A 25,651-nucleotide genomic window follows, 5' to 3' on the forward strand; every position below is an offset into this window, starting at 1 on the left:
CAGAGGGGGACAAACATACACAGGCACACACACATTCAAACTGACACACTCACACACACAGCACATTTTCATACGCACAGGGATACACATATACACACACAGGCATGCTCACATATATATTCACACACAAGCACACTCACATATATACTCACATACACATAGGCACATTCACATATATACTCACATACACATAGGCACATTCACATACATACACACTGACACACTCATAGACACAGGCGCACACATGCACACACACTCATTCACACACACACACACACACACGCACTTACAGGCACGCACACACACACACGCACACACACACACAAAGACACACTCACATACGTACACAAATATGCACATACGTAAAACCAGACACACACACATACCCACACAACACATGCACATATTCACTTTTATGCACACATGCATAGACCCACTCTCAGACCCTCACAGGGCGCTGAGTGAGCCAGAAGTTCTGCAGAGCCAATCAAATCCCAAAATGCTGAAATGAGATCCATCCCATTTATTATGCAGAATCTTTGAGGTTTCCTGTACTAATTGTCAATAAATGAAAAATAAAGCACTTGATCTAAAAGGTAACCCACCCCCTCCCAGTTTAAATAACCCCATTTTCACAAGGAATGCCATTCAGCATGAATTGTGTGAACATGGGGAAGCTCTGCTGATCTCCCCCTAACCCTGGGGGGCAGCATTTTCAGAATGACCTGCGGTGGGGGGTGGGGGGGGGGGTGGTGGGGGGGTGCTGAGTTGACACAAATCTTCCTGCTTTTTGACAATAATACAAAAATAGTACCGTTGGGTGTTCAGTCATGGCTCATAGTGTGTCTGTGAGTAACATGCTCCACTCCCACAATAGGCTGCAATCTGCAAAATTGCTGAATGTTTCTTATGATGGGTCTGGAGAATGAGCCAGTGTCAAATTGGTCCTTTTAATTCAATACTTTTTTCAGAAAAAGCAGCCTTCAAGAGTAAGATGGAGACAGCGGGTAAGTTCCCCACCGTGTTGTGAGTTAATATTCCTGCCTGGGAGTTTTGTACTCAGGAATTCCTGCAGATATGAGGTGTTACTGCATCCGCCTCCTATGCAAAATGTTTGTTCTTTGGGCAATCATTTGGGATCTTGGATTGAAGCTCCAGGCATGGGCTATCTTTGTTATGTTCTGATTACAGGCAGATATTGAGGTCCTTTCGGACAGTGCACCTCTGGCATTGCACCACGCAACACCAGTGGAAGCGGCACTGGCAATTCTCCTGGATGCTCACTGACTCCTCACGGTGGCCCCGGCCACAGCACAGCAGCTCACAGCCACTGACATCCATCGCTGTGCCGTTGCACACCCGTCCACGTGTGCCCGGCGAGCCAGTCCGTCGGTTGGCCACGCAGAAATCGGGCGACTCGGCCGAGTAAATCAGATCCTGCTGGCCAGGCCGCTTAATGTTGTGGCCCACCGGAATCAGTGTCTTCCCATCATTGCTCCCCATCACCTTGAAGGCGCCATTGAAACGGTCCAGGAGTCGGTCCCCAACCTCACGGAAATGGGGCATTTTCTTCCAACAGGTTTTGAGTGCACAGGAGCCAGATAACCCGTGACATTTACACTCAGTCCTCATGTGATTCTTAATCATCTGAAGTTAAACAGAAAAGCAAAGAGAGGGCAATGAAATTTCTTTATTTTCAGAAAAGGTATTCCTTTAACTCATCATTACAGGGATTTCAAAACAAAATATTGCATTTAATTCATTGACTGCGAGGAATCAACCTCCGATCTGGCAATGTTAACCTACACAAGAAATTGATGTTACACTGAGAACCTACACAAGAAGTTGATCTTGCAATGTTAACTGCCCGAGAAATTGATGTTACACTAATAACCAACACAAGAAATTGATCTTACACTGTTAACGACCCGAGAAATTGATCCTATGCTGATAACATAGACAAGAAATTCATCTCATACCGATAACATAAACAAGAAATTGATTTTATACTGTTAACCTACACAAGAAATTGACCTTACACTGTTAACAACCCGAGAAATTGATCTTACACTGATAACCTACACAAGGATTTGATCTTATACTGATAACCTACACAAGAAATTGATCTTATACTGATAACCTACACAAGAAATTGATCTTACAGTGTTAACCTACACAAGGAATTGATCTTATACTGATACCTTACACAAGGAATTGATCTTATACTGATAACCTACACAAGGAATTGATCTTATACTGATAACCTACACAAGAAATTGATCTTATACTGATAACCTACACAAGAAATTGATCTTATACTGATACCTTACACAAGAAATTGATCTTATACTGATACCTTACACAAGAAATTGATTTTACACTGTTAACCTACACAAAAAATTGATCTTATACTGATAACCTACACAAGAAATTGATCTTACACTGATAACCTACACAAGGAATTGATCTTATAATGATAACATAGACAAGAAATTGATCTTATACTGATACCTTACACAAGAAATTGATTTTACACTGTTAACCTACTCAAGAAATTGATCTTATACTAATAATCTACACAAGGAACTGATCTTATACTAATAATCTACACAAGGAATTGATCTTATACTAATAACAAAGACAAGAAGCTAATCGAATACTGATACCTTACACAAGGAATTGATCTTATACTGATACCTTACACAAGGAATTGATCTGATACTGATACCTTACACAAGAAATTGATCTTATACTGATACCTTACACAAGAAATTGATTTTACACTGTTAACCAACGCAAGAAATTGATCCTATACTAATAATCTACACAAGGAATTGATCTTATACTAATAACAAAGACAAAAAGTTGATTGAATACTGATACCTTACACAAGGAATTGATCTTATACTGATAACCTACACAAGAAATTGATCTTATAATGATAACATGGACAAGAAATTGATCTTATACTAATAACCTACATAAGGAATTGATCTTATACTGATAACATACACAAGAAATTGATCTTATACTGATAACCTACACAAGAAATTGAACTTATACTGATAACATAGACAAGAAGTTGATCTTACACTGATACCTTACACAAGGAATTGATCTTATACTGTTAACCTACACAAGGAATTGATCTTATACTGATAGCCTACACAAGGAATTGATCTTACACTGATAACCTACACAAGAAATTGATCTTACAATGATAACATAGACAAGGAATTGATCTTATAATGATAACCTACACAAGGAATTGATCTTATACTGTTAACCTACACGAGGAATTGATCTTATACTGATAACCTACACAAGAAATTGATCTTACACTGATAACCTACACAAGAAATTGATCTTATACTGATAGCCTACTCAAGAAATTGAAGTTATACTGATAACATAGACAAAAAGTTGATCTTACACTGATACCTTACACAAGAAATTGATCTTACACTGTTAACCTACACAAGGAATTGATCTTATACTGATAACCTACACAAGAAATTGATCTTATACTGATAACCTACACAAGGGATTGATCTTATACTAATAACAAAGACAAGAAGTTGATCTTATTCTGATACCTTACACAAGAAATTGATTGTATACTGATAACCTACACAAAAAATTGGTCTTATACTAATAACTTACACAAGGAATTGATCTTATACTGATAACCTATACAAGAAATTGATTTTACACTTAACCTACACAAGGAATTGATCTTACACTGATAAACTATACAAGAAATTGATCTTACAATGATAACATAGACAAGGAATTGATCTTATAATGATAACCTACACAAGGAATTGATTTTATACTGATAACATAGACAAGAAGTTGATCTTACACTGATACCTTACACAAGAAATTGATCTTATACTGTTAACCTACACAAGGAATTGATCTTATACTGTTAACCTACACAAGGAATTGATCTTATACTGATAACATGGACAAGAAATTGATCTTACACTGATACCTTACACAAGAAATTGATCTTATACTGTTAACCTACACAAGGAATTGATCTTATACTGTTAACCTACACAAGGAATTGATCTTATACTGATAACCTACACACGGAATTGATCTTATACTGATAACCTACACACGGAATTGATCTTATACTGATAACCTACACAAGAAATTGAATTTACACTGATAACCTACACAAGGAATTGAGCTTATAATGATAACCTACACAAGAAATTGATCTTATACTGATAACCTACACAAGGAATTGAGCTTATAATGATAACCTACACAAGAAATTGATCTTATACTGATAACCTACATAAGGAATTGATCTTATACTGATAACATAGACAAGAAATTGATTTTATACTGATAACCTACGCAAGGAATTGATCTTATACTAATAACCTACACCAGAAATTGGTCTTATACTAATAACCTAGAAAAGGAATTGATCTTATAATGATAACATGGACAAGACATTGATCTTTTACTGATAACCTACATAAGAAATTGATCTTTTACTGATAACCTACACAAGAAATTGATCTTATACTGATAACCTACACAAGAAATTGATGTTACACTGATAACCTACACAAGAAATTGATCTTATACTGATAACCTACACAGGGAATTGATCTTATACTGATAACCTACACAGGGAATTGATCTTATACTGATAACCTACATCAGAAATTGAACTTACACTGATAACCTACACAAGAAATTGATCTTATACGGATAACCTACTCAAGAAATTGAACTTATACTGATAACATAGACAAGAAGTTGATCTTACACTGATACCTTACACAAGAAATTGATCTTACACTGTTAACCTACACAAGGAATTGATCTTATACTGATAACCTACACAAGAAATTGATCTTATACTGATAACCTACACAAGGGATTGATCTTATACTAATAACAAAGACAAGAAGTTGATCTTATTCTGATACCTTACACAAGAAATTGATCGTATACTGATAACCTACACAAAAAATTGGTCTTATACTAATAACTTACACAAGGAATTGATCTTATACTGATAACCTACACAAGAAATTGATTTTACACTTAACCTACACAAGGAATTGATCTTACACTGATAAACTATACAAGAAATTGATCTTACAATGATAACATAGACAAGGAATTGATCTTATAATGATAACCTACACAAGGAATTGATCTTATACTGATAACCTACAAAAGGAATTGATCTTATACTGATAACCTACAAAAGGAATTGATCTTATACTGAAAACATAGACAAGAAATTGATCTTATACTAACAACCTACACAAGGAAATGATCTTATACTGATAACATAGACAAGGAATTGATCTTACACTGATAACCTACACAAGAAATTGATCTTATACTGATAACCTACACAAGAAATTGAAGTTATACTGATAACATAGACAAGAAGTTGATCTTACACTGATACCTTACACAAGAAATTGATCTTACACTGTTAACCTACACAAGGAATTGATCTTATACTGTTAACCTACACAAGGAATTGACCTTATACTGTTAACCTACACAAGGAATTGATCTTATACTGATAACATGGACAAGAAATTGATCTTATACTGATAACCTACACACGGAATCGATCTTATACTGATAACCTACACAAGAAATTGAATTTACACTGATAACCTACACAAGAAATTGAACTTATACTGATAACATAGACAAGAAGTTGATCTTACACTGATACCTTACACAAGAAATTGATCTTACACTGTTAACCTACACAAGGAATTGATCTTATACTGATAACCTACACAAGAAATTGATCTTATACTGATAACCTACACAAGAAATTGATCTTATACTAATACCCTACACAAGGAATTGATCTTATAATGATAACGTGGACAAGAAATTGATCTTATACTGATAACCTACATAAGGAATTGATCTTATACTGATAACATAGACAAGAAATTGGTTTTATACTGATAACCTACACAAGGAATTGATCTTATACTAATAACCTACACCAGAAATTGGTCTTATACTAATAACCTAGAAAAGGAATTGATCTTATAATGATAACATGGACAAGAAATTGATCTTTTACTGATAACCTACATAAAAAATTGATCTTTTACTGATAACCTACACAAGAAATTGATCTTATACTGATAACCTACACAAGAAATTGATGTTACACTGATAACCTACACAAGAAATTGATCTTACACTGTTAAAAACTCGAGAAATTGATCTTACATGTTAACATAGACAAGAAATTGATCTTAAACTGTTAACCTACACAAGAAATTGCTCTTATACTGATAACATAGACAAGAAATTGATCTTATAATGATAACATGGACAAGAAATTGATCTTACATTGTTAACGTACACATGAAATTGATCTTACTTTGATGATGTAGACAAGAAATTGATTTCACACTGTTAACCTACACAAGAAATTGATCTCACACCATTAACCCACATAAGAAATTGATCTTACACTGTTAATTTACACAAGAAATTGATCTTACACCGTTAACCCACATAAGAAATTGATCTTATACTGATAACCTACACAAGGGATTGATCTTATAATGATAACATGGACAAGAAATTGATCTTATACTGAAAACCTACACAAGGAATTGATCTTATACTAATAACCTACAAAAGGAATTGACCTTATAATGATAACATGGACAAGAAATTGATCTTATACTGATAACCTACACAAGGAATTGATCTTATACTGATAACCTACACAATGAATTGATCTTATACTGATAACCTACACAAGGAATTGATCTTATAATGATAACATGGACAAGACATTGATCTTTTACTGATAACCTACACCAGAAATTGATCTTATACTAATAACCTACAAAAGGAATTGATCTTATAATGATAACATGGGCAAGAAATTGATCTTATACTGATAACCTACACAAGAAATTGATCTTATACTGATAACCTACACAAGGAATTGATCTTATAATGATAACCTACACAAGAAATTGATCTTACACTGATAATGTCGGCAAGAAATTTATCTTACACTGTTAAGTTACACAAGAAATTGATCTTACAGTGTTAATTTACACAAGAAATTGATCTTACACTGTCAATTTACACGAGAAATTGATCTTACACTGTTAACGTACACAAGAAATTGATCTTACACTGTTAATTTACATGGGAAATTGATCTCATAATGATAACCTACACAAGAAATTTGATCTGACACTGTGAACTTCCTGAGAAATTGATCTTATGCTGATAACCAACACAAGAAATTGATCTTACACTGATAACTGCCTGAGAAATTGATCTTATACTGATAACTGCCGAGAAATTGATCTTACACTTATAACTACCTGAGAAATTGATCTTATACTGATAACCTACACAAGGAATTGATCTTATAATGATAACCTACACAAGAAATTGATCTTACACTGACAATGTCGGCAAGAAAATTATCTTACACTAAGTTACACAAGAAATTGATCTTACAGTGTTAATTTACACAAGAAATTGATCTTACACTGTCAATTTACACGAGAAATTGATCTTACACTGTTAACGTACACAAGAAATTGATCTTACACTGTTAATTTACATGGGAAATTGATCTCATAATGATAACCTACACAAGAAATTTGATCTGACACTGTGAACTTCCTGAGAAATTGATCTTATGCTGATAACCAACACAAGAAATTGATCTTACACTGGTAACTGCCTGAGAAATTGATCTTACACTGATAACTGCCGAGAAATTGATCTTACACTGATAACTACCTGAGAAATTGATCTTAAACTGATAACTGCCGAGAAATTGATCTTACACTGATAACTGCTGAGAAATTGATCTTAAACTGATAACTACCTGAGAAATTGATCTTACACTGATAACTGCCTGAGAAATTGATCTTACACTGATAACTGCCTGAGAAATTGATCTTACACTGATAACTGCCTGAGAAATTGATCTTACACTGATAACTGCTGAGAAATTGATCTTAAACTGATAACTACCTGAGAAATTGACCTTACTCTGTTAACTGCCTGAGAAATTGATCTTACATTATTAACTTCCCGAGAAATTGATCTTACACTGTTGATTTACATGAGAAATTGATCTTACACTGTTAACCTACACAAGAAATTGATCTTACACTGTTAATTTACATGAGAAATTGATTGTACACTGATAACCCATACAAGAAATTGATCTTACACTGTTAACTACCTGAGAAATTGATCTTACACTGTTAACTTCCTGAGATATTGATCTTACACTGACAAGTTAAAGAAATTGATGTTTGCATTGTTATTTGCCTGAGAAATTGACATTGTCTTCATTGTCCAGGATGAAATTCCATTGAAGTTAGTTATGGTTTAGAAGCTAGTTACAACAGAATGAATTGTAAAGCTAGGCTGATAGAGTTAAAGAAAGATTGTTTTTATATAGCCCCTTCCATGACCTCTGGTTGGCTCATAGCTTTATACCAATGAATTACTTTTTGAAGTGTAGTCATTGTTGCAATGCAGGAAATGGAGTAGCTAATTTGTGCACAGCAAGATTTCACAAACTGCAATGTGAAAATGACCTAGATCATCTATGTTTCTGTGATGTTAATTAAGGAATAGTTTGCCAGGACACTAGGGAAAATCCTGAGATTCCCTCCCTAACAGCACTGTGGATGTACCTACACCACATGGTCTGACTGATGTCCAATAACAATCCTGAAACTCCCTCCTTAACAGCACTATGGGTGCATCTACACCACATGGTCTGACTGATGTCCAATAACAATCCTGGAACTCCCTCCTTAACAGCACTGTGGGTGTACCTACACCATGTGGACTGACTGATGTCCGATAACAATCCTGGAACTCCCTCCCTAACAGCACTGTGGGTGTACCTACACCACATGGACTGACTGATGTCCAATAACAATCCTGGAACTCCCTCCCTAACAGCACTGTGGGTGTATCTACACCACATGGTCTGACTGATGTCCAATAACAATCCTGGAACTCCCTCTCTAACAGCACTGTGGGTGTACCTACACCAGATGGACTGACTGATGTCCAATAACAATCCTGAAACTTCCTAACAGCACTGTGGGTGTACCTACACCACATGGACTGACCGATGTCCAATAACAATCCTGAAACTTCCTCCCTAACAGCACTGTGGGTGTACCTACACCACACAGACTGACTGATGTCCAATAACAATCCTGGAGCTCCCTCCCTAACAGCACTGTGGGTGTACCTACACCACATGGACTGACTGATGTCCAATAACAATCCTGGAGCTCCCTCCCTAACAGCACTGTGGGTGTACCTACACCACATGGACTGACTGATGTCCAATAACAATCCTGGAACTCTCTCCCTAACAGCACTGTGGGTGTACTTACACCACATGGACTGACTGATGTCCAATAACAATCCTGGAACTCCCTCCCTAACAGCACTGTGGGTGTACCTACACCACATGGACTGACTGATGTCCAATAACAATCCTGGAGCTCCCTCCCTAACAGCACTGTGGGTGTACTTACACCACAGGAACTGCAGCCTTCTCCAGGGCAAATTAGTGATGGGCAATAATGCCAGCAATGCCCACATCCCATGAAAGGATAGAAAAGCAAAAGTTCCCTGCTCTTCTTCCAATAGTGCCATGGGATCTTCAACATCCACCCGAGCACCAGATGGGGGCCCCCAGCTTAATGTTGCTATTCAAAGACGGTACTTCTGACAATGCAGCACTCCCTCAGTACGGCACTGGAGGGTCAGCCTTGAATCTTTGAGCTGAAGTCCAGGAGCGGGATTTGAACCTAGAATGATGCGCTTATGAGGCGAAAGAGCCGCCAGCAGAGACACGATTGGCACACTGGAGGAGGGGAGTTTGCGTGGAACGTAAACGCCACCTGCATGGAGCTGACAGCAGCGGAAGAAAAAGGCCATTCTGTCCAACAGGTCAGTGCTGGCGTTAATGCTCCACACAAGCCTCCTCTCACTTCTCTATCCTGTACATCTATGTAGAAAGTCAACTTAAGAGAAAGTTGGAAGAATTGAATAAGGAACTAATACTCTCACAATCAATGCTGAATAAAAGTACACAGCACGTGTTCCTTTCTTATTGGATAACCCTTGGTGTCATTTCCAAAGGAAACCATTTCAGCTCGACAATTGGCTGATGAAGTTAGTTGATCTCTGCATCACCGTCGATGTCCTCTGGGTCAACAGGAAGTACTTTGGAGTTTGCTTTGTAAATACAGCATGTAGTTACCTATGGCAAAAAGTTTGGACAATGCGCGAACTTCCATTTAAGGGGAAAAAGAACAAAAAGAACAAAAAAAAAGCCCAGGAAACAGGCCCTTCGGCCCAACGAGCCCGCGCCGCCATTCCAACACCACCAGTCCCCCCCCTCCACCCATGAACATTGTCTAATGTCTTATGGCCATCCACATTGAGGGAAACTAATTTAGGGACAATTTATTCCTGCCAATCAGCCTAACAGCACATCTTTGGGGTGTGGGAGGAAACCGGAGCACCCGGAGAAAACCCACGCAAGCACGGGGAGAATGCGCAAACTCCCACAGACACTGGCCCAAATCCATGTGTCTGCACAGCAAACGGTGATAGTCACTGAGCTGTCGTCTTGCCCAGTATCTGGTCCAGTCTAGGCACACACTAACGACATGAAGCACTAGGCCAATCTTGAACAACCAAGAGCAGCCCAAGTATGACCCATCGCATGTATGCCCCTCGTTGGATGCAAGGCGGACTGACTTAAAACCTGTGAATGAAAAGGAAAAAAACATTATTAATGTACCATATTCATTTACCTTTCCAGGGACGCCCCAATGCTTAATGATCCTTATTTAAAACAGTCTCCTATATCCACCCATCTCCAACCCACTCATGTGCCTGTCTAAGTTACTCTTAAATGACTCTAGCATGTTTGCCTCTACGACCTTATTTGGCAGAGCATTCCATACCCCCACTACCCTCTGTGTGAAAAACCTCCCTCTAATATCTGTGTTATACCTCTCCCCCCTCACCTTAAGCCCATGGCCCCTTGTCCTATGTGTCTCTATCATAGGAAATAGTTTACCTCTATTTACTCTATTTATACCCTTCATAATCTTATATACCTCTACTAGATACCCCCTCAGCTGCCGTCTTTCAAGGGAAAAGAGCCCCAATTTATTCAATCTTTCCTCATACCCCAGTTCTTCCATACCAGGCAACATCCTGGTAAACCTCCTCTGCACTCTCTCCAGAGTCTCCACATCCTTCCGGTAGTAAGGCAACCAGAACTGGACGCAGTACTCTAAATGCGGCCTAACCAACGTTCTGTACAACTGCAACATTAGACTCCAGCTCTTATATTCCAGCCAAAATGCATCACCTCACATTTATCCGGATTAAACTCCATTTGCCATGTATCTGCCCAATCAACCAGCCTATCAATATCCCGCTGTATTGCCAGACACTGCTCCTCACTGCCCGCCAATCCAGCCATCTTGGTGTCATCAGCAAATTTGCTGATCACACCACCTACTCCCTCTTCCAAATCATTTATATGATCCGCCAAATATTCACATACACATCTGACCATCCTAAGCATGCACAACATCACATAATGTCAAGCATGAATTTTTAAATAACGTGGTTTTAAAGACACACAGTTCTCACTGACAAGGTGATGAGGATCAATCCTTGGCCTGGTGTATCCAACAGGTCACACATGCAAGAGGTGTCTTTGTGCCTGGACAGTTTCAAGCTGGTAGTTAGTCTGTCTCCTCAGAAGGGGATGAAAATGTGAAAAATGGTTGTGCCTGATTCCTACTTTCACTATAGTTATACCTCATGACTAAACCCAAGGACAATGGCAATTTCTCCTTATCTTACCCTGATGACACCATCTTTCCGGTCTACAATTCTCTCAAAGGTTTGGCTCAAGATCTCCAGGTCCTTATGTAGTTCGGCAGCTTTTGCTTCCCGCATCACAGTGCGCCACTTCTCATTTAGTTTCAGTGTGTTGAGACGGGTGTTGTGCTCCTCCTTGGAACTCTCCCACAGATTACAAAGCGGTTGCCTGGCACAGATGATACTGATATACACAAGCATGAGTACCAGGCGATTGATATATGTCTATTCATAAGCGCAAACTCACACAAAAGATATGTGCCCATACATACTAAATACTTCGAGTCTGTGTACACATCTGGACATCTTTTGCACTAGATTCCATATTTTTAATGAAAACCGTTTATGTAGGTTTTTGTGTCTGTAATTGCATTTTCTTGTCCCCAGCCACTGACAAAACTGTAGTGCTGGCAGGAATACTGCAGTGTTGGCGACAATACTAGCGGGAGAGTGTAAATACAGCAAATTGGCATTTTCCAGTGTAAGCGTGTATAATGACGTACAAAAATAAGGATATCTTTTACCACTGACTGAATTAAATCTTCTTCTCTAGTCCGATTATACCCACTCATTAACTCTGCTTCATTTGAAGGTTAAGTCATTACTCCGCAATTCCAATCGGTCCCTCCCCCACAATTAACACGTTTTTGATGGCCAGATGTACTATGGAAACTGTCAATCTAAACCTGTCATCTTGTAATGATACCCTCCCGCCAACGGTGATGCTGCAGTGGCTTTACTTGAGGATATGTAAACAAAAGTCAGGGTCATGGAAGGAACACAGGTCGGACCTGTCAAGTTTGTTAAACAGCCCGAGAATATTTCCACCACTTTACACTAAGGGGGAGGGTGCAAAGATATTAAAAAAACGCCATGTCACCCTGGGAGACTTTTCATCCTTCCAATACTTCAGTCTATTCCTCTAGGGAAGAGTTTGAAGACATACAAACTTGTGGTAGAGTGTAGTTACAGAATAACAAGGGCAATTTTCATTATAAATGTGGTCATTGGAATTTAGAACGGAAAAATATGTCAGGCAGAGTGTATCACTTTAAAATGGGGATTCAGATATGTCTGGAACCCCTGATCCAATCAACCCCATTTTACTTGAAGACTACACTTGATCTTGTGGTAGGCAATGAGCTTGTATGTGTACTTTATATGCGTATGTGTTTATAAATATTTAGATGAAGTTTTGGAAAGTTTACACACAGGCAGACGGAGGGCTAAGCTCAAATCATTTCCAAAATAAAATGCCTGTTCCATGTTTAATTAGGCACCGATTGCGTGTGAATTGTATTTAAATAGCGCCTTTCACGATACCCCCATTGGCTTTGCAGCCAATGGAGTACCTTTGAAGTGAAGTCACTATTGTAAACAAAAACAGAAAATGCTGGAATATCTCAGCTTGACACGTTGGCTCTATTCTCTCTCCACAGATGCTGTCGGACCTGCTGGGATTTTCCAGCATTTTCTGTTTTTGTTTCAGATTCCAGCATCCACAGTATTTTGCCTTTATTTCACTATTGTAAAGTATGATTTAGGGAAACACAGCAGCTCACGAAGAGCAATATGATGATGATCACATAAGCTGCTTTAGTAATGCTAGGTTGCGGGATAAATACTGTGCAGCATATGAGGCAAACGTGTTCTTCCTGGGTAGGAGCTGGACAGGGTAGATGAGGCCTCAGCTTTATGTCTCATCTGAAGGATGGCACCCCCAACACACCAACATTCCCTCAATACTGCAGTGAAGTGTCAAGTCTCTGGAATGGGATTTGCACATATAATCCTTCTGACGCAGATTCAAGAGTGCGATTACTGAGCAAAACCAACACCATGCTTAATGGCAGACCTCACAAGTGGATAGGAAATTGCTGGAGTGGGTCCTTTTCCGAGGCGGTGTGGAGATGCTGGGGGCGATTGCACATTATATTGGATATTTTGTACAATCATGATGGGGATGGTGTTTGCTCTGCTTGGCGACCTATCGACATCATTGTAAACAGAGAATTTATTCACTTGTTATTTACAGTAAAACTATAAATGCATTATTGAAGAGATGTATAAAAGATTTAATAAAATCCTGTCCCGGTGCTCTGCTGTCACTCAGACATAGCGACCAGAGTAACCTTGCCCTCCCTGTAGTGGACCACCTTTCCCATGAAATCCTCCAGTGCATTATAAACCCACTTTGGAGATTCCCGCTGGCATTTATTGCAAACTCTAATGTCCGCCCCCCACTCCCAAGAAGATGTTCTGAAAGATGAGTTTCTGTATTTCCCCAAAGAACCAATCCGAAGCCATCGTGAGAGTGGGATAGGTGCTTGATGGCCGGCAGGCACGATGGCTCGAAGGGCCTCTTTCTGTGCTGTAAAACTTTAGCGTTCTTAAAGAATGTGTTCATATGTATATTGTATATTGTAAAGAAATGACACGTGCTTCAATAATGTTTACATGTTGGAAAATTGTACACTAAAATGATATGTTCTAAAAGAATGTTCCCAGCTCTAAAAAAATAAGTTTGCATGTTCTAAAACATTGTGGTGACATTTTGTAAAGCAACTATCGTAAAAGAATATGCTTACTGTTCTAGAAAATGTGTCCCAAAAGATTGTGTGTGTGTTTTAAAAGTTTTAATCTACATGTACAAAAATATATTTGAAAGTGTTCTAAGAATGTTATTTTGTTTCTGTAGTCTATAGGAACATAACTAATGTCGCAATTAAATATTTACACGGTCCAAACATGTTTATGATTTCAAATTATGCGTTCCAAAAGTGTGTTTATAATTCACTAGGCGGACTAAACGAAGGAAAGAAATCTTCACTCCCTCACTGAGAATGTTGGGACACATTGCGCCCACAGGAATCCTGACCCCCACATGGGCCTGACTCCCTTAACAATCACACACTCGCAGTTGACAGCAAAAGATTGCTCTCGATTAACACATATCTAAGAACATAAGAAATAGGAGCAGGAGTAGGCCATCTAGCCCTTCGAGCCTGCCCCGCCATTCAATAAGATCATGGCTGATCTGAAGCGGCTCAGTTCCACTTTCCCGCTCTCTCCCCAATAGCTCTTCAGCACAGCGCAGGCAATCGGCTCTTTTTAAAGCCCAACATGGCTAATGTTTGTATCGAATTACTTTACCTGCATTCAGCAAATTAGAGAATCATAAATCCTCCGTGCTGGCTCATTCTGCAGTCATGGGCACTGACCTGAAACAATGAATTTTCTGTGTCCCAATCTACATATCAGGTCCATCAGAAACTTCAATCTATCCTTCAATTGTTTCTGCTGTGCAGTTTGCAACGAGATTATCGAGGTTTGCTTCATTTGTAATTGGATTTTGTCCCACTGAAAATTTAGTTGGTTCAAATATTTCAGCAGGATTTGAATAAGGAAACGGATGCATCATTAACATTTTACACATATTCAAGATGTTGGATGTGAACATGCAGTGCACCAGAATTCTGTACAGTATTTGCAAGAAAGTAAAAGTTTAACTGCATATTGGACATCACGAGTCCTAAACCTTAAGTCACTTATAAATGATGTTTGTTTTTACTACAACCTGAGCTTTCACACAAGTAGCTGCATCTCAAGTCTCCAGTTAACTGTAATGATGCCAGATTTTGACATGGATTCCAATAAACAAAAATACTCACTAATGTTTGTGCTATCTTTTATAAGCTCCTTCTACAAAATAGAAAATGGTAAAACGCTTCGACGTTCAGTGGTTGCATTACTAATGAGCCCTTAACGAGGCGGGAACCGTTATAACATTTAAGAAGCATTTGGATGAGCACTGGAAACGCCATAGCACAGTAAAAAGTCTGACAACACCAGGTTTTAGTCCAACCGATTTATTTGATAGTAAACGCACAAGCTTTCGGGTTAGTCCTTAGAATTTAGCGAATTCGCATTCTAATCAGTAATCTGTAAACAGTCTGTGCTTTATATGCTCTGTCTGAGGCCAGAACTCTCCATTCACCTGACGAAGGGACTAACCCGAAAGCTTGTGCGTTTGCTATCAAATAAATCGGTTGGACTAAAACCTGGTGTTGTCAGACTTTTTACTGTGTTTACCCCAGTCCAACGCCGGCACATCCACATCACAACGCCATAGCATACAGGGCTGTGGACAAAGTGCTGGAAAGTGGGATTAGAATACATAGGTGATTGATGGCCGGCGCGGACATGATGGGCCGAGGGGCCTCTTTCTGTGCTGTATGACTCAATGATCTAGAAATCACTGTTACTGATATTTTAAGATCAGAGCGTAACACAGTGGCATGACAGTTTAATGTAGGGAAGATTAATTTAAATGGGTGACGGAGCCACAAAATATAAACAAAAAACTTTTTTACCTTCTTTTAGTTCAACTTTCCCTCTCTGGCTTTTAACTTTAGAGGACTTTAACAACTTTATTGTTTCCAGGCAATCGTAACATCAAGTTTGTCAAGGGAAGCAGTTGTCTTGAGTATTTGTGGCCAACGACAGTGAACTGATGTGGAGATTTGATCCTGAAGGTTTGGAGTAAACCTGGAATAATTTAAGTTAACGCATAACTATTAAGTTATTACTTAACCTAATTTCAGTAAGGTTGGCATTATGTTGAAAGTTAGTTAGGTAAGAAGATTGACGATCGACGAATGAGATGGAGATTAAAGACGATACAGAGTCGACATATTGGAGTCGTTTCTGTGTGTCTGATGCCTGGATAGACTGGAGAGGGGGGGATTAAACCAGTTGTATTTCCTTGCATTGAAGTTCATTTGGAAGAGAAGCTATACACCTACGATTAACAGTTTACTTATTGGGAGATGGACAAGAAAATATCATTTAAGTCATAGAGGTAAACAGCATAGAAAAGGGCTCTTCGGCCCATTGCGTCTGCGTCAAAAACAACCACCTAACTATTCTAATCCCATTTTCCAGCACTCGGTCCATCGCCTTGTAGGCCCTGGCATCACAAATGCACATCTAAACACTTCTGAAATGTTGTGGGGCTCACTGCCTCCATCACCCTTTCAGGAAGTGAGTTCCAGACTCCCTCCACCCTCTGGGTGAAAAACATTTTCCTCACATTCCCTCTAAACCTCTGCCCCTTACCTTAAAGCTGTGCCCCCTGGTCATTAATCCCTCCACCAAGGGGAAACATTTCTTCTTGTCTATTCCATCTATGCCCCTCATAATTTTATACATGAGCAGAGTCCCCCCCAGTCTCCTCTGCTCCAAGGAAAATAACCCCAGTCTACCCAATCTCTCTGTATCTCACAATCTCGTGACACATTTCAATGATGGAACAGTCTGAGTGAGGCTGAACTACCGTATCTTTTCACAAGAGTGTACAAACACGGTGTCCATTCACTCCTGTTTTTTAGATTGGAATCTAGCCCAGACTAATTGGGGGTTATCTTGTTTCTTAGCCGGGGTTGCGTAGGGCGCCCATTGAGATCGCTACTCGACGGGACTGATAGAGTAAATGTTAACCAAATGTTTCCCCTTCTAGAACAGTATAGGGTAAGAAGTCATAGTTGTAGAGTAAACGGAAGGGGGGGTGGTTGGGGGGGGGGGGCGAGGTTCAAGATAGAGATAAGGAGAAGCTACTTCTCACAGAGGTTGTAAATCTGTGGAATTCACTGCCCCAGAGTACGTGGATGCAGAATCAATCAATGGGTTCAAGAAAGAGTTAGATACTCCAGACTGATCCACTATTTTAACTCGGAGCTACAATAATAATTTTGCAAAGTGGTGTCTCTAGAATTTAAATTAACACTAAGGTTTCGTGGGTGCGTGCGTCCTACTATTCCTACAGCAACGTCGAAATGGACGACTTGTTCTAAACCAGGCTTACATTGCAACTCGGCTGAAAATGCAGTTAATAAAAGCACGTGTGAAATTGGCGAGACCACCTGCCCTGCAAAACACTGACACTTTCAACTGTTGATATTTACTTAGATATTGGCGGTGGAGATTTACAGATGAAATAGTCAGATATTGTCCAATCAAGCCTAGATTGAATAAAATGCACCATCTACGCCTGGTAAACATCTCTATATATTTATGTTTATTACGAATGCACCTATGTATTGAAAATAAGTTAGGTAACTTAGTGAGGGCGGAAAGACTGGGAGCTGATACTACACACTGTTCAGTGTTATGTCTCGTGTGACTATTAAATCTTGTTCTTGCTACACGGGCCTGGCATGTCCACCTTATGTTGGTGATATAACGTTTTAATGTAGGCATCTCCCTGCCCAAAAATTTAAAGGGCTCCCTGTCTCCAGGTTAACCGGGCGAGATTGTTCAGTAATTCGTGAAATCGCAACTCAATATTAGGTGGCTGTTCAATTTCCTCCCGCCCTCCAGATTACATTGTGGACAGAATTATCTTCACTGCAAAGAACCGATTCGACACTGAAACGCCGGCGAATGTGCAAAATTATTTTTGAAAAGAAGTTAGATTGCATGGATATATTAAGATTTTAAGATAACTCGAAATAAAGCAGGACGTTTGGAGTACACTGCATAGCAACGGTGCGCTTTCGCCAACGGAGCCTGTCTGGCAGTATTGTGCAGGTGCAGCGGTGACTTGGGTCACTGTCTAGTTAAATGGACAGTCTCAATTGGCTGTCAAACGGCACTCAAGCTCACGGCCTCGACCAGAACGGGGAGGAAAGATGACTTCCCAAGAGAAATGGTGATGTTACCTGACCCTGGGTGCGTGGGAGAGTTGCTTCGTTCGCACACCGCGAAAACCCTTCATTTAGACAATAACATCATCAACAAATGCACTCTCCACAGAGGGAAACGAATAACTGCGAAAATAAACGGCTCATCTATCCTGGAAATTGATTTGGGAGTATCTCAATCCCCGGCCAGCATCCCTGTGATTCAGGGGGCCAAGAATCTGTCCCAATGCTTAATATTCCACCGATTGTTCAGTGAATGGGGCAGATCCCTCCAAAACCATTCATCCCCTCTTACTGTCCGATTCAGTAGAACTGTCCCGCGGCGTGAAAGTGTTTTAAGTCAACAATACTCGGTGATACAGTTACACCTGAACCCCCCGACTCTGGCGAATCAGAAAGAATTCTGTAAGTAATACAACTCACCCAATAACAGCCCATTTCATTTCGAAATGAACGTGTTAGGGCTCTTGCTAGCCAAGTCTGCGATGAAGCAGCCCAGTTTTGTCAGATAGGCCAATCCACTTGACCTGCACATCTTTGGACTGTGGGAAGAATGATGTGGAGATGCAGACGTTGGACTGGGGTAAACACAGTAAGAAGTCTCACAACACCAGGTTAAAGTTCAACAGGTTTATTTGGCAGCACAAGCCACAAGCTTTTGGAGCACTGCTCCTGAAGGAGCTTGAAGGAGCAGCGTTCCGAAAGCCAGTGGCTTGTGCTACCAAATAAACCTGTTGAACTTTAACCTGGTGTTTGAGACTTCTTACTGTGGGAGGAAACCGGTGCACCCGGAGGAAGCTCACGCAGACGCGGGGAAAACGTGCAGACTCCGCACACAGTGAGCCAAGGCCGGAATTGAACCCCTGGCGCTGTGGGCAGCTAATCACTGTGTCACCTTGGTAAGTTGCTGCAGTGTATCTTGTAGATGTTATACACTGCTACCACTGTGTGGCAGTGGTGGAGGGAGTGAATGTTTGTGGATGAGACGCCAATCAATTAAGGCTGCTTTGTCCTGGATGGCGTCACAATTGTTGAGTGTTGTTGGAGCTGCACCCATCCAGGCAAGTGGAGAGAATTCCACCACACTCTTGACTTGTGTCATCTGAAGTGAATCTGAAATAAAAACAGGAAATACTAGAAATATCCAGCAGGCCAGTCAGTACCTGTGGAGAGAGAAGCGGGTTCATGTCTCAGATGGGGGGACATTCCCTAAGAACTGAAGAATCTTCTCACTGACGGCGCCGAGCGGCTGGGTTCACGAGCATTAGAGAATGGAAGGAGCTTAGCAATTCAGGAACTGGCCACACTTAGCCAGAGAAAGGGAACGTTTCACTGCTGTACGGATACTAAAGGGAGGAGAGTTCTTGGTCCACATTTCACAAAGGAAAATCACCCCCTTTCCCCCAGCCCAGTTCCATTCATGAATGAGTTTCCTTGTGGAAAAGTGACTTACCAGCCGGCCGGCCTCATTATTGTGAAGGTCAATCAGGGATTTGATGTCGCTCTGGCCTTTCTTCCCCTCCGCATCCATGAACTGCTTGCACTTAGCATAGCCGAACTCCACGTCGTCACCACAGCCGCCCCATTCCCAGACCGGCGCTTGGGCGCCAGAGGCGGGAGGGTGGGTGATCGGCGGGCGACTCAGGGCATTCTCACAGCCGCACTGCAGTAACTCTCCCATGCTGCAGGCCTGAGTCACAGCGTAGGTCACTCCGGCGGAGGTGATGGCGTAAACGAAGGCGGTCTCTCTGATATCTGGCGACAAGAAATGACCCAACTGAATCAAACACATCTCATATTGAACATAGAGTCATCGAGGTTTACAATATGGAAACAGACCCTTCGGCCCAACTTGTCCATGCCGCCCAGTTTTAACTCCTAAGTTAGTCCCAACTGCCCGCATTTGGCCCATATCCCTCTATACCCATCTTACCCATGTAACTGTCTAAATGCTTTTTAAAAGACAAAATTCTACCCGCCTCTACTACTACCTCTGACAGCTTGTTCCAAACACTCACCATCCTCTGTGTGAAAAAATTGCCCCTCTGGACACTTTTGTATCTCTCCCCTTAAATCTATGTCCTCTAGTTTTAGACTCCTCTACCTTTGGGAAAAGACGTTGACTATCTATCTTATCTACGCTCCTCATTATTTTCTAGGTAATGGCTTATATAACTGTATAGGTTTTATCTGCTATAGTTTTGGTACGCTCACATTTTACCCAATGTGCAGCACAGAAACAGGCCATTCGGCCCAACAGGTTTATACTAGGCATGAGCTTCTTCCCACCAGTGTCTCCTTCCACTTCCTCCCACATTCTGAAGGGGCAATTGGGAATGAATAATGCATCCTGTGAAAGAACATATCAAAAAAATCCTCAACCCTCTCTGAGGTGTCTCCTGAATTCCCTATTCAGATCTGAATATCCTCTGCCTATCTTATAATGTGTGGACAAGGCTGGTGTTGAGGGCATTGCCAACGTGTCTGCCCTTCTCACACTCCACACTGAAACGCACACGCTCATTCACATTTTAGAGCGGATGTTAACATCTTGGATCATGGGTTCAAATCCCATCGAAGGCAGCTTAGGAAATTTGAACCAAAATGCATTCTTAAATCTGGATTTTAAAGAAAACTAATTCCATTAGTAATCATGAAATTGGATTGTGCTTTAAAACCCATCTGGTTCACTAATGTCCTTTAGGGAAGGAAATCTGCCATCCTTACCTGGTCTGGCCTACATGTCACTCCAGAGCCACACAATGTGGCTGTCTCTTACGTCCCCTCTGAAATGTCCTAGCAAGACACTCAGTTGTATCAAACTGCTACAGCAATGGATTGCAGCGGTTCAAGAATGCGCAGGGTCGATGCAAACTTTCCAACAAGGAATCACAATAAGAAATAGAATCAAATCTGGGGTTGGTAAACAGGTCGTTTGTTACATACACACAATAAAGAAACTTGTCAATAGCTGTTCACAGCCAGGAAGGAAAGCAAAATTGCTTCTGGACAATTGCTACAACTCGCCGTGTGGAGGGAAGGCGAGGAACTCATGAATGGTGCGGTGAAGCTGGGGAATAGACTAGGGTAGCCCCAGCGGCAAGACTAGAATCACAGCGCTTCTGAGACTACATATGGACAGAGGCAGGCCCGGGAGGGAGACAGCTACAACAGTTTAACAATAGCAATATTTCTCAGTAAATAAAATAGTTGTGTCATATTTCACAGGGCAGTTTCACAGTATTGAGACTCTGCAGCGGAAGGACATCATTCAGTCTTCCATCGAGACTAAATATGAATCTGTCTTTTCGAAGACGCAACTGTACCCAATGAATTCTCCATCTCTTATTTATTCAGCCCAAATCCCCATTTCTCCCCTTCTCTTATCCAGATGTTTATGTCAGTCTCTACCTGTCTATCACTCACGCTAGTGTCTGTACATTTCGGATCTCTCTCTGTCTGCCCTCCCAGGGTTACAATAATTCTGGACTGAGAGTAGTAGAGTCCCCAGTTTTTACCTTGTTGGAGGATTTTGCTGAAGTATTTCTTGTGAACGGTGCAGTTCCACTTGCGATACCGGAACTGGTGCTGACACTCGCGGATCCCAAGCCGGGCTCCCTTCGCCACCTCACTCACAATCTCGGGTTCGGTTTGACACAGCTCGGCCTGCCTCCCAGCCAGACGCTTGGTTTTCCTGCAGATGCTGTTGGGATTCATGACCAAGGGGCTCCCCACGGCCCTGCAGCACCGAGTGAAAGAGCGGCACATTGTTAATCCGAATAACGGTGCTGGCGCAGTACATTAAAACCCCAAAACACACTCACTCTCACACACACAATCTCACACTGACTCTGTCTCACACTCACACACAATCTCACGCTCACTCTGTCTCACACTCACATACACACAATCTCACACACAATCTCACACTGACTCTGTCTCGCACTCACACAAATCTCACACTCTGTCTCACACACACACAATCTCACGCACAATCTCACATTCATTCTGTCTCACACACACAAAATCTCACGCTCACTCTGTCTCACACACTCTGTCTCACACTCACACACACACACACAATCTCACACTCACTCTGTCTCACACACACACACAATCTCACACTCACTCTGTCTCACACTCACAATCTCACACTCACTGTCTCACACTCACACACACACAATCTCACACTCACTCTGTCTCACACACCATCTCACACTCTGTCTCACACTCACACACTCACACACAATCTCACACTCACTCTGTCTCACACACACACACAATCTCACACTCACTCTGTCTCACACTCACACACACACAATCTCACACTCACTCTGTCTCACACTCACAATCTCACACTCACTGTCTCACACTCACACACACACAATCTCACACTCACTCTGTCTCACACTCACACACCATCTCACACTCTGTCTCACACTCACACACTCACACACAATCTCACACTCACTCTGTCTCACACACACACACAATCTCACACTCACTCTGTCTCACACTCTCACACACACACAATCTCACACTCACTCTGTCTCACACTCACAATCTCACACTCACTGTCTCACACTCACACACACACAATCTCACACTCACTCTGTCTCACACTCACACACCATCTCACACTCTGTCTCACACTCACACACTCACACACAATCTCACACTCACTCTGTCTCACACTCACACACAATCTCATGTTCACCCTGTCTCACATACAATTTCACACATAATCTCACACTCACTGTCTCACACACACAATCTCACGCTCACTCTCTCATGCGCACACACACAATCTCACACACACTCTCTCTCTCACACACACACAATCTCATACACACAATCTCACACACACACAATCTCACACACAATCCCACACACACAATCTCACAATCACACACAATCTCACACACTCTCTCACACACACATACAATCTCATACACACAATCTCACATTAACTGTCTCACACTCACACACACAATCTCACACTCACTCTGTCTCATACACACACAATCTCACGTTCACTCTGTCTCATACACGCACACACAATCTCACATTCACACACAAACACACACACAATCTCATACTCACACAAACACACACACAATCTCATACTCACACACACACACAATCTCATACTCACACACAAACACACACACAATCTCATATTCACACAATCTCACACACACCCAAAATCTCACACTCACAATCTCACACTCACACACACATAATCTCAGACTCACTGTGTCTCACCCACACACACAATCTCACGCTCACTGTCTCTCTCTCTCACAAACACACACACACACTCACTCTGTCTCTCTCTCTCACACACACACTCACTCTGTCTCTCTCTCCCACACACACACACATCTATCTCTCTCACACACAATCTCTCACACACACAGAGTCTCACCCACACTTTCACACACACACTCACAGTCTCACACTCATTCACAGTCTCACCCACACGCACCCACCCACTCACATATACTCACACACAGTTTCCCCACTCACTCACTCAGTCTCCCCCAGCCCCCCCTCCCCACATACACATGGTCTCACCTACAGACAGTCTCACACTCGCTCATGCGCATGCACAATAGTCTCACACTTCCACAAAAACATACAATCTCACACTTCCACAAACACATACAGTCTCACACACACACAAACACATACAGTCTCACACACACACAAACACATACAGTCTCACACACACACAAACACATAGTCTCACACTCACACGCACGCACATATAGTCTCACACTCACACACATACAGTCTCACTCGCATGCACGCTCAATCTCTTCTACACTCAGTCACACACACACACCTCACACAATTATTAAATTGGACAATTACTCAGTAGCCACTCTCTCACTCACAGTCTCATTCACACACACACCCACAGTTTCTCTCTCACAGTCTCATACACACACACTTTCACAGACAAACGCAGCCACGCACATTGACACACATAAACACAGTCACACGTACAAAAACAGCTACACACACGTGCACACAATCACTCACATCACATACAAGCACACACACACATCACACAAACACAGACTAGGTGCTGGGAAGAAGTTTCTCACAGTCACGGCTTAAGTTTATCAGGAAATTGAATTGATTGAACTTAGTATGAGACCATCTATACTGAAATAACACCATAGTCATTTTGAAATGCACGTAGACCGTGATGAATAAACGGGGAAAGAGTTAGAAATCGGATCAAACAAGGCCTTCCCAGAGGAACATTTGTGTGCTTGATGGGATGAAGTGGGTCAGTTAGAGACGACTGTCTCTGGGATCTCTCTGTTACAGGTGCGGTTTGCAGCTTAGATCTGGGAAAGGCTGTCAGCCCAGTGATCTCTCTCTCTCTCTCCCCCTGGGTTTCTCCGCCTCAGACTTCTTTTAAAACCACCTCTCAGGTTCTCTGTTACAAACCGCTCTTTCCGAATAGCGGGGAGGGAGAAAGGGAGGGGGAAACAATATAAATATCACAGGGACCCCAGTTCCCCCACTTACCACCACAAGCTGATAATATTGGCAGGGTACAAGAGGCAGAAGAAAAGTCGGAGCTGAGCTTCGGCGAAAAGTAGCATCTCTCTCCCACTCTCTCCCAGCTCAAAGTGTGTCGTGGGAATACAGGAATCGAACCTACCATAACCCTAACCCTCCCTCTCTTTCCCAACTCGGCCCCCGTCTCTCACAGCTCTCTCTCTCTCTCTCTCTCTCCCGTTCAGTTTGTCTGTAGATTCCAATCCCCCGCAAAGATTGGGGAGGTGGGTTTAGGATTTTTTTTCTCTCCCTCTCTCTCTCTCGTTCCCTGTGTGCGTGTGAGTGGGAGAGAGAGATGAGGGCCCGGCTGAGAGTTAAACAGCCACTGACTCACAGCCCCGTCCTGTCTGGGCTCTCAACCAACAATGAGAGGACTGAATGGGGTGAGGAGGGGAGAGATCTCGGAGTGGCCGCTTGGG

At 41.4% G+C, this 25,651-nt stretch overlaps 1 protein-coding gene across 1 annotated transcript; it reads right to left on the minus strand.

Annotated features, from left to right (window-relative positions):
- Window positions 1-813: 813 nt before the first annotated feature.
- Window positions 814-25,279, minus strand: LOC145362072 (protein Wnt-6-like). The gene is made up of 4 exons (XM_080218134.1): window positions 25,200-25,279; window positions 22,172-22,392; window positions 20,107-20,408; window positions 814-1,647 (listed from the first exon to the last, which is right to left on the minus strand). The coding sequence occupies exons 1-4, from the start codon at window positions 25,274-25,276 to the stop codon at window positions 1,186-1,188; spliced, it is 1,062 nt and encodes a 353-aa protein (XP_080074260.1). The 5' UTR covers window positions 25,277-25,279; the 3' UTR covers window positions 814-1,185.
- Window positions 25,280-25,651: the final 372 nt, after the last annotated feature.

This window comes from Carcharhinus amblyrhynchos, chromosome X (assembly GCF_965287045.1).
Source record: "Carcharhinus amblyrhynchos chromosome X, sCarAmb.v2.hapA, whole genome shotgun sequence".
In the NCBI taxonomy this organism is placed as follows: domain Eukaryota; kingdom Metazoa; phylum Chordata; class Chondrichthyes; order Carcharhiniformes; family Carcharhinidae; genus Carcharhinus; species Carcharhinus amblyrhynchos.

What these genes read in the sequence shown, in the direction of transcription:
- LOC145362072 (XM_080218134.1), bottom strand. Translation starts at nt 25,276, where the DNA reads ATGCTACTTTTCGCCGAAGCTCAGCTCCGACTTTTCTTCTGCCTCTTG. An exon ending in AATATTATCAGCTTGTGGTG is followed by an intron (nt 22,393 to 25,199) that starts GTAAGTGGGGGA and finishes TCGGTGCTGCAG; the next exon opens with GGCCGTGGGGAGCCCCTTGG. An exon ending in ATAATGAGGCCGGCCGGCTG is followed by an intron (nt 1,648 to 20,106) that starts GTAAGTCACTTT and finishes GTTTAACTTCAG; the next exon opens with ATGATTAAGAATCACATGAG.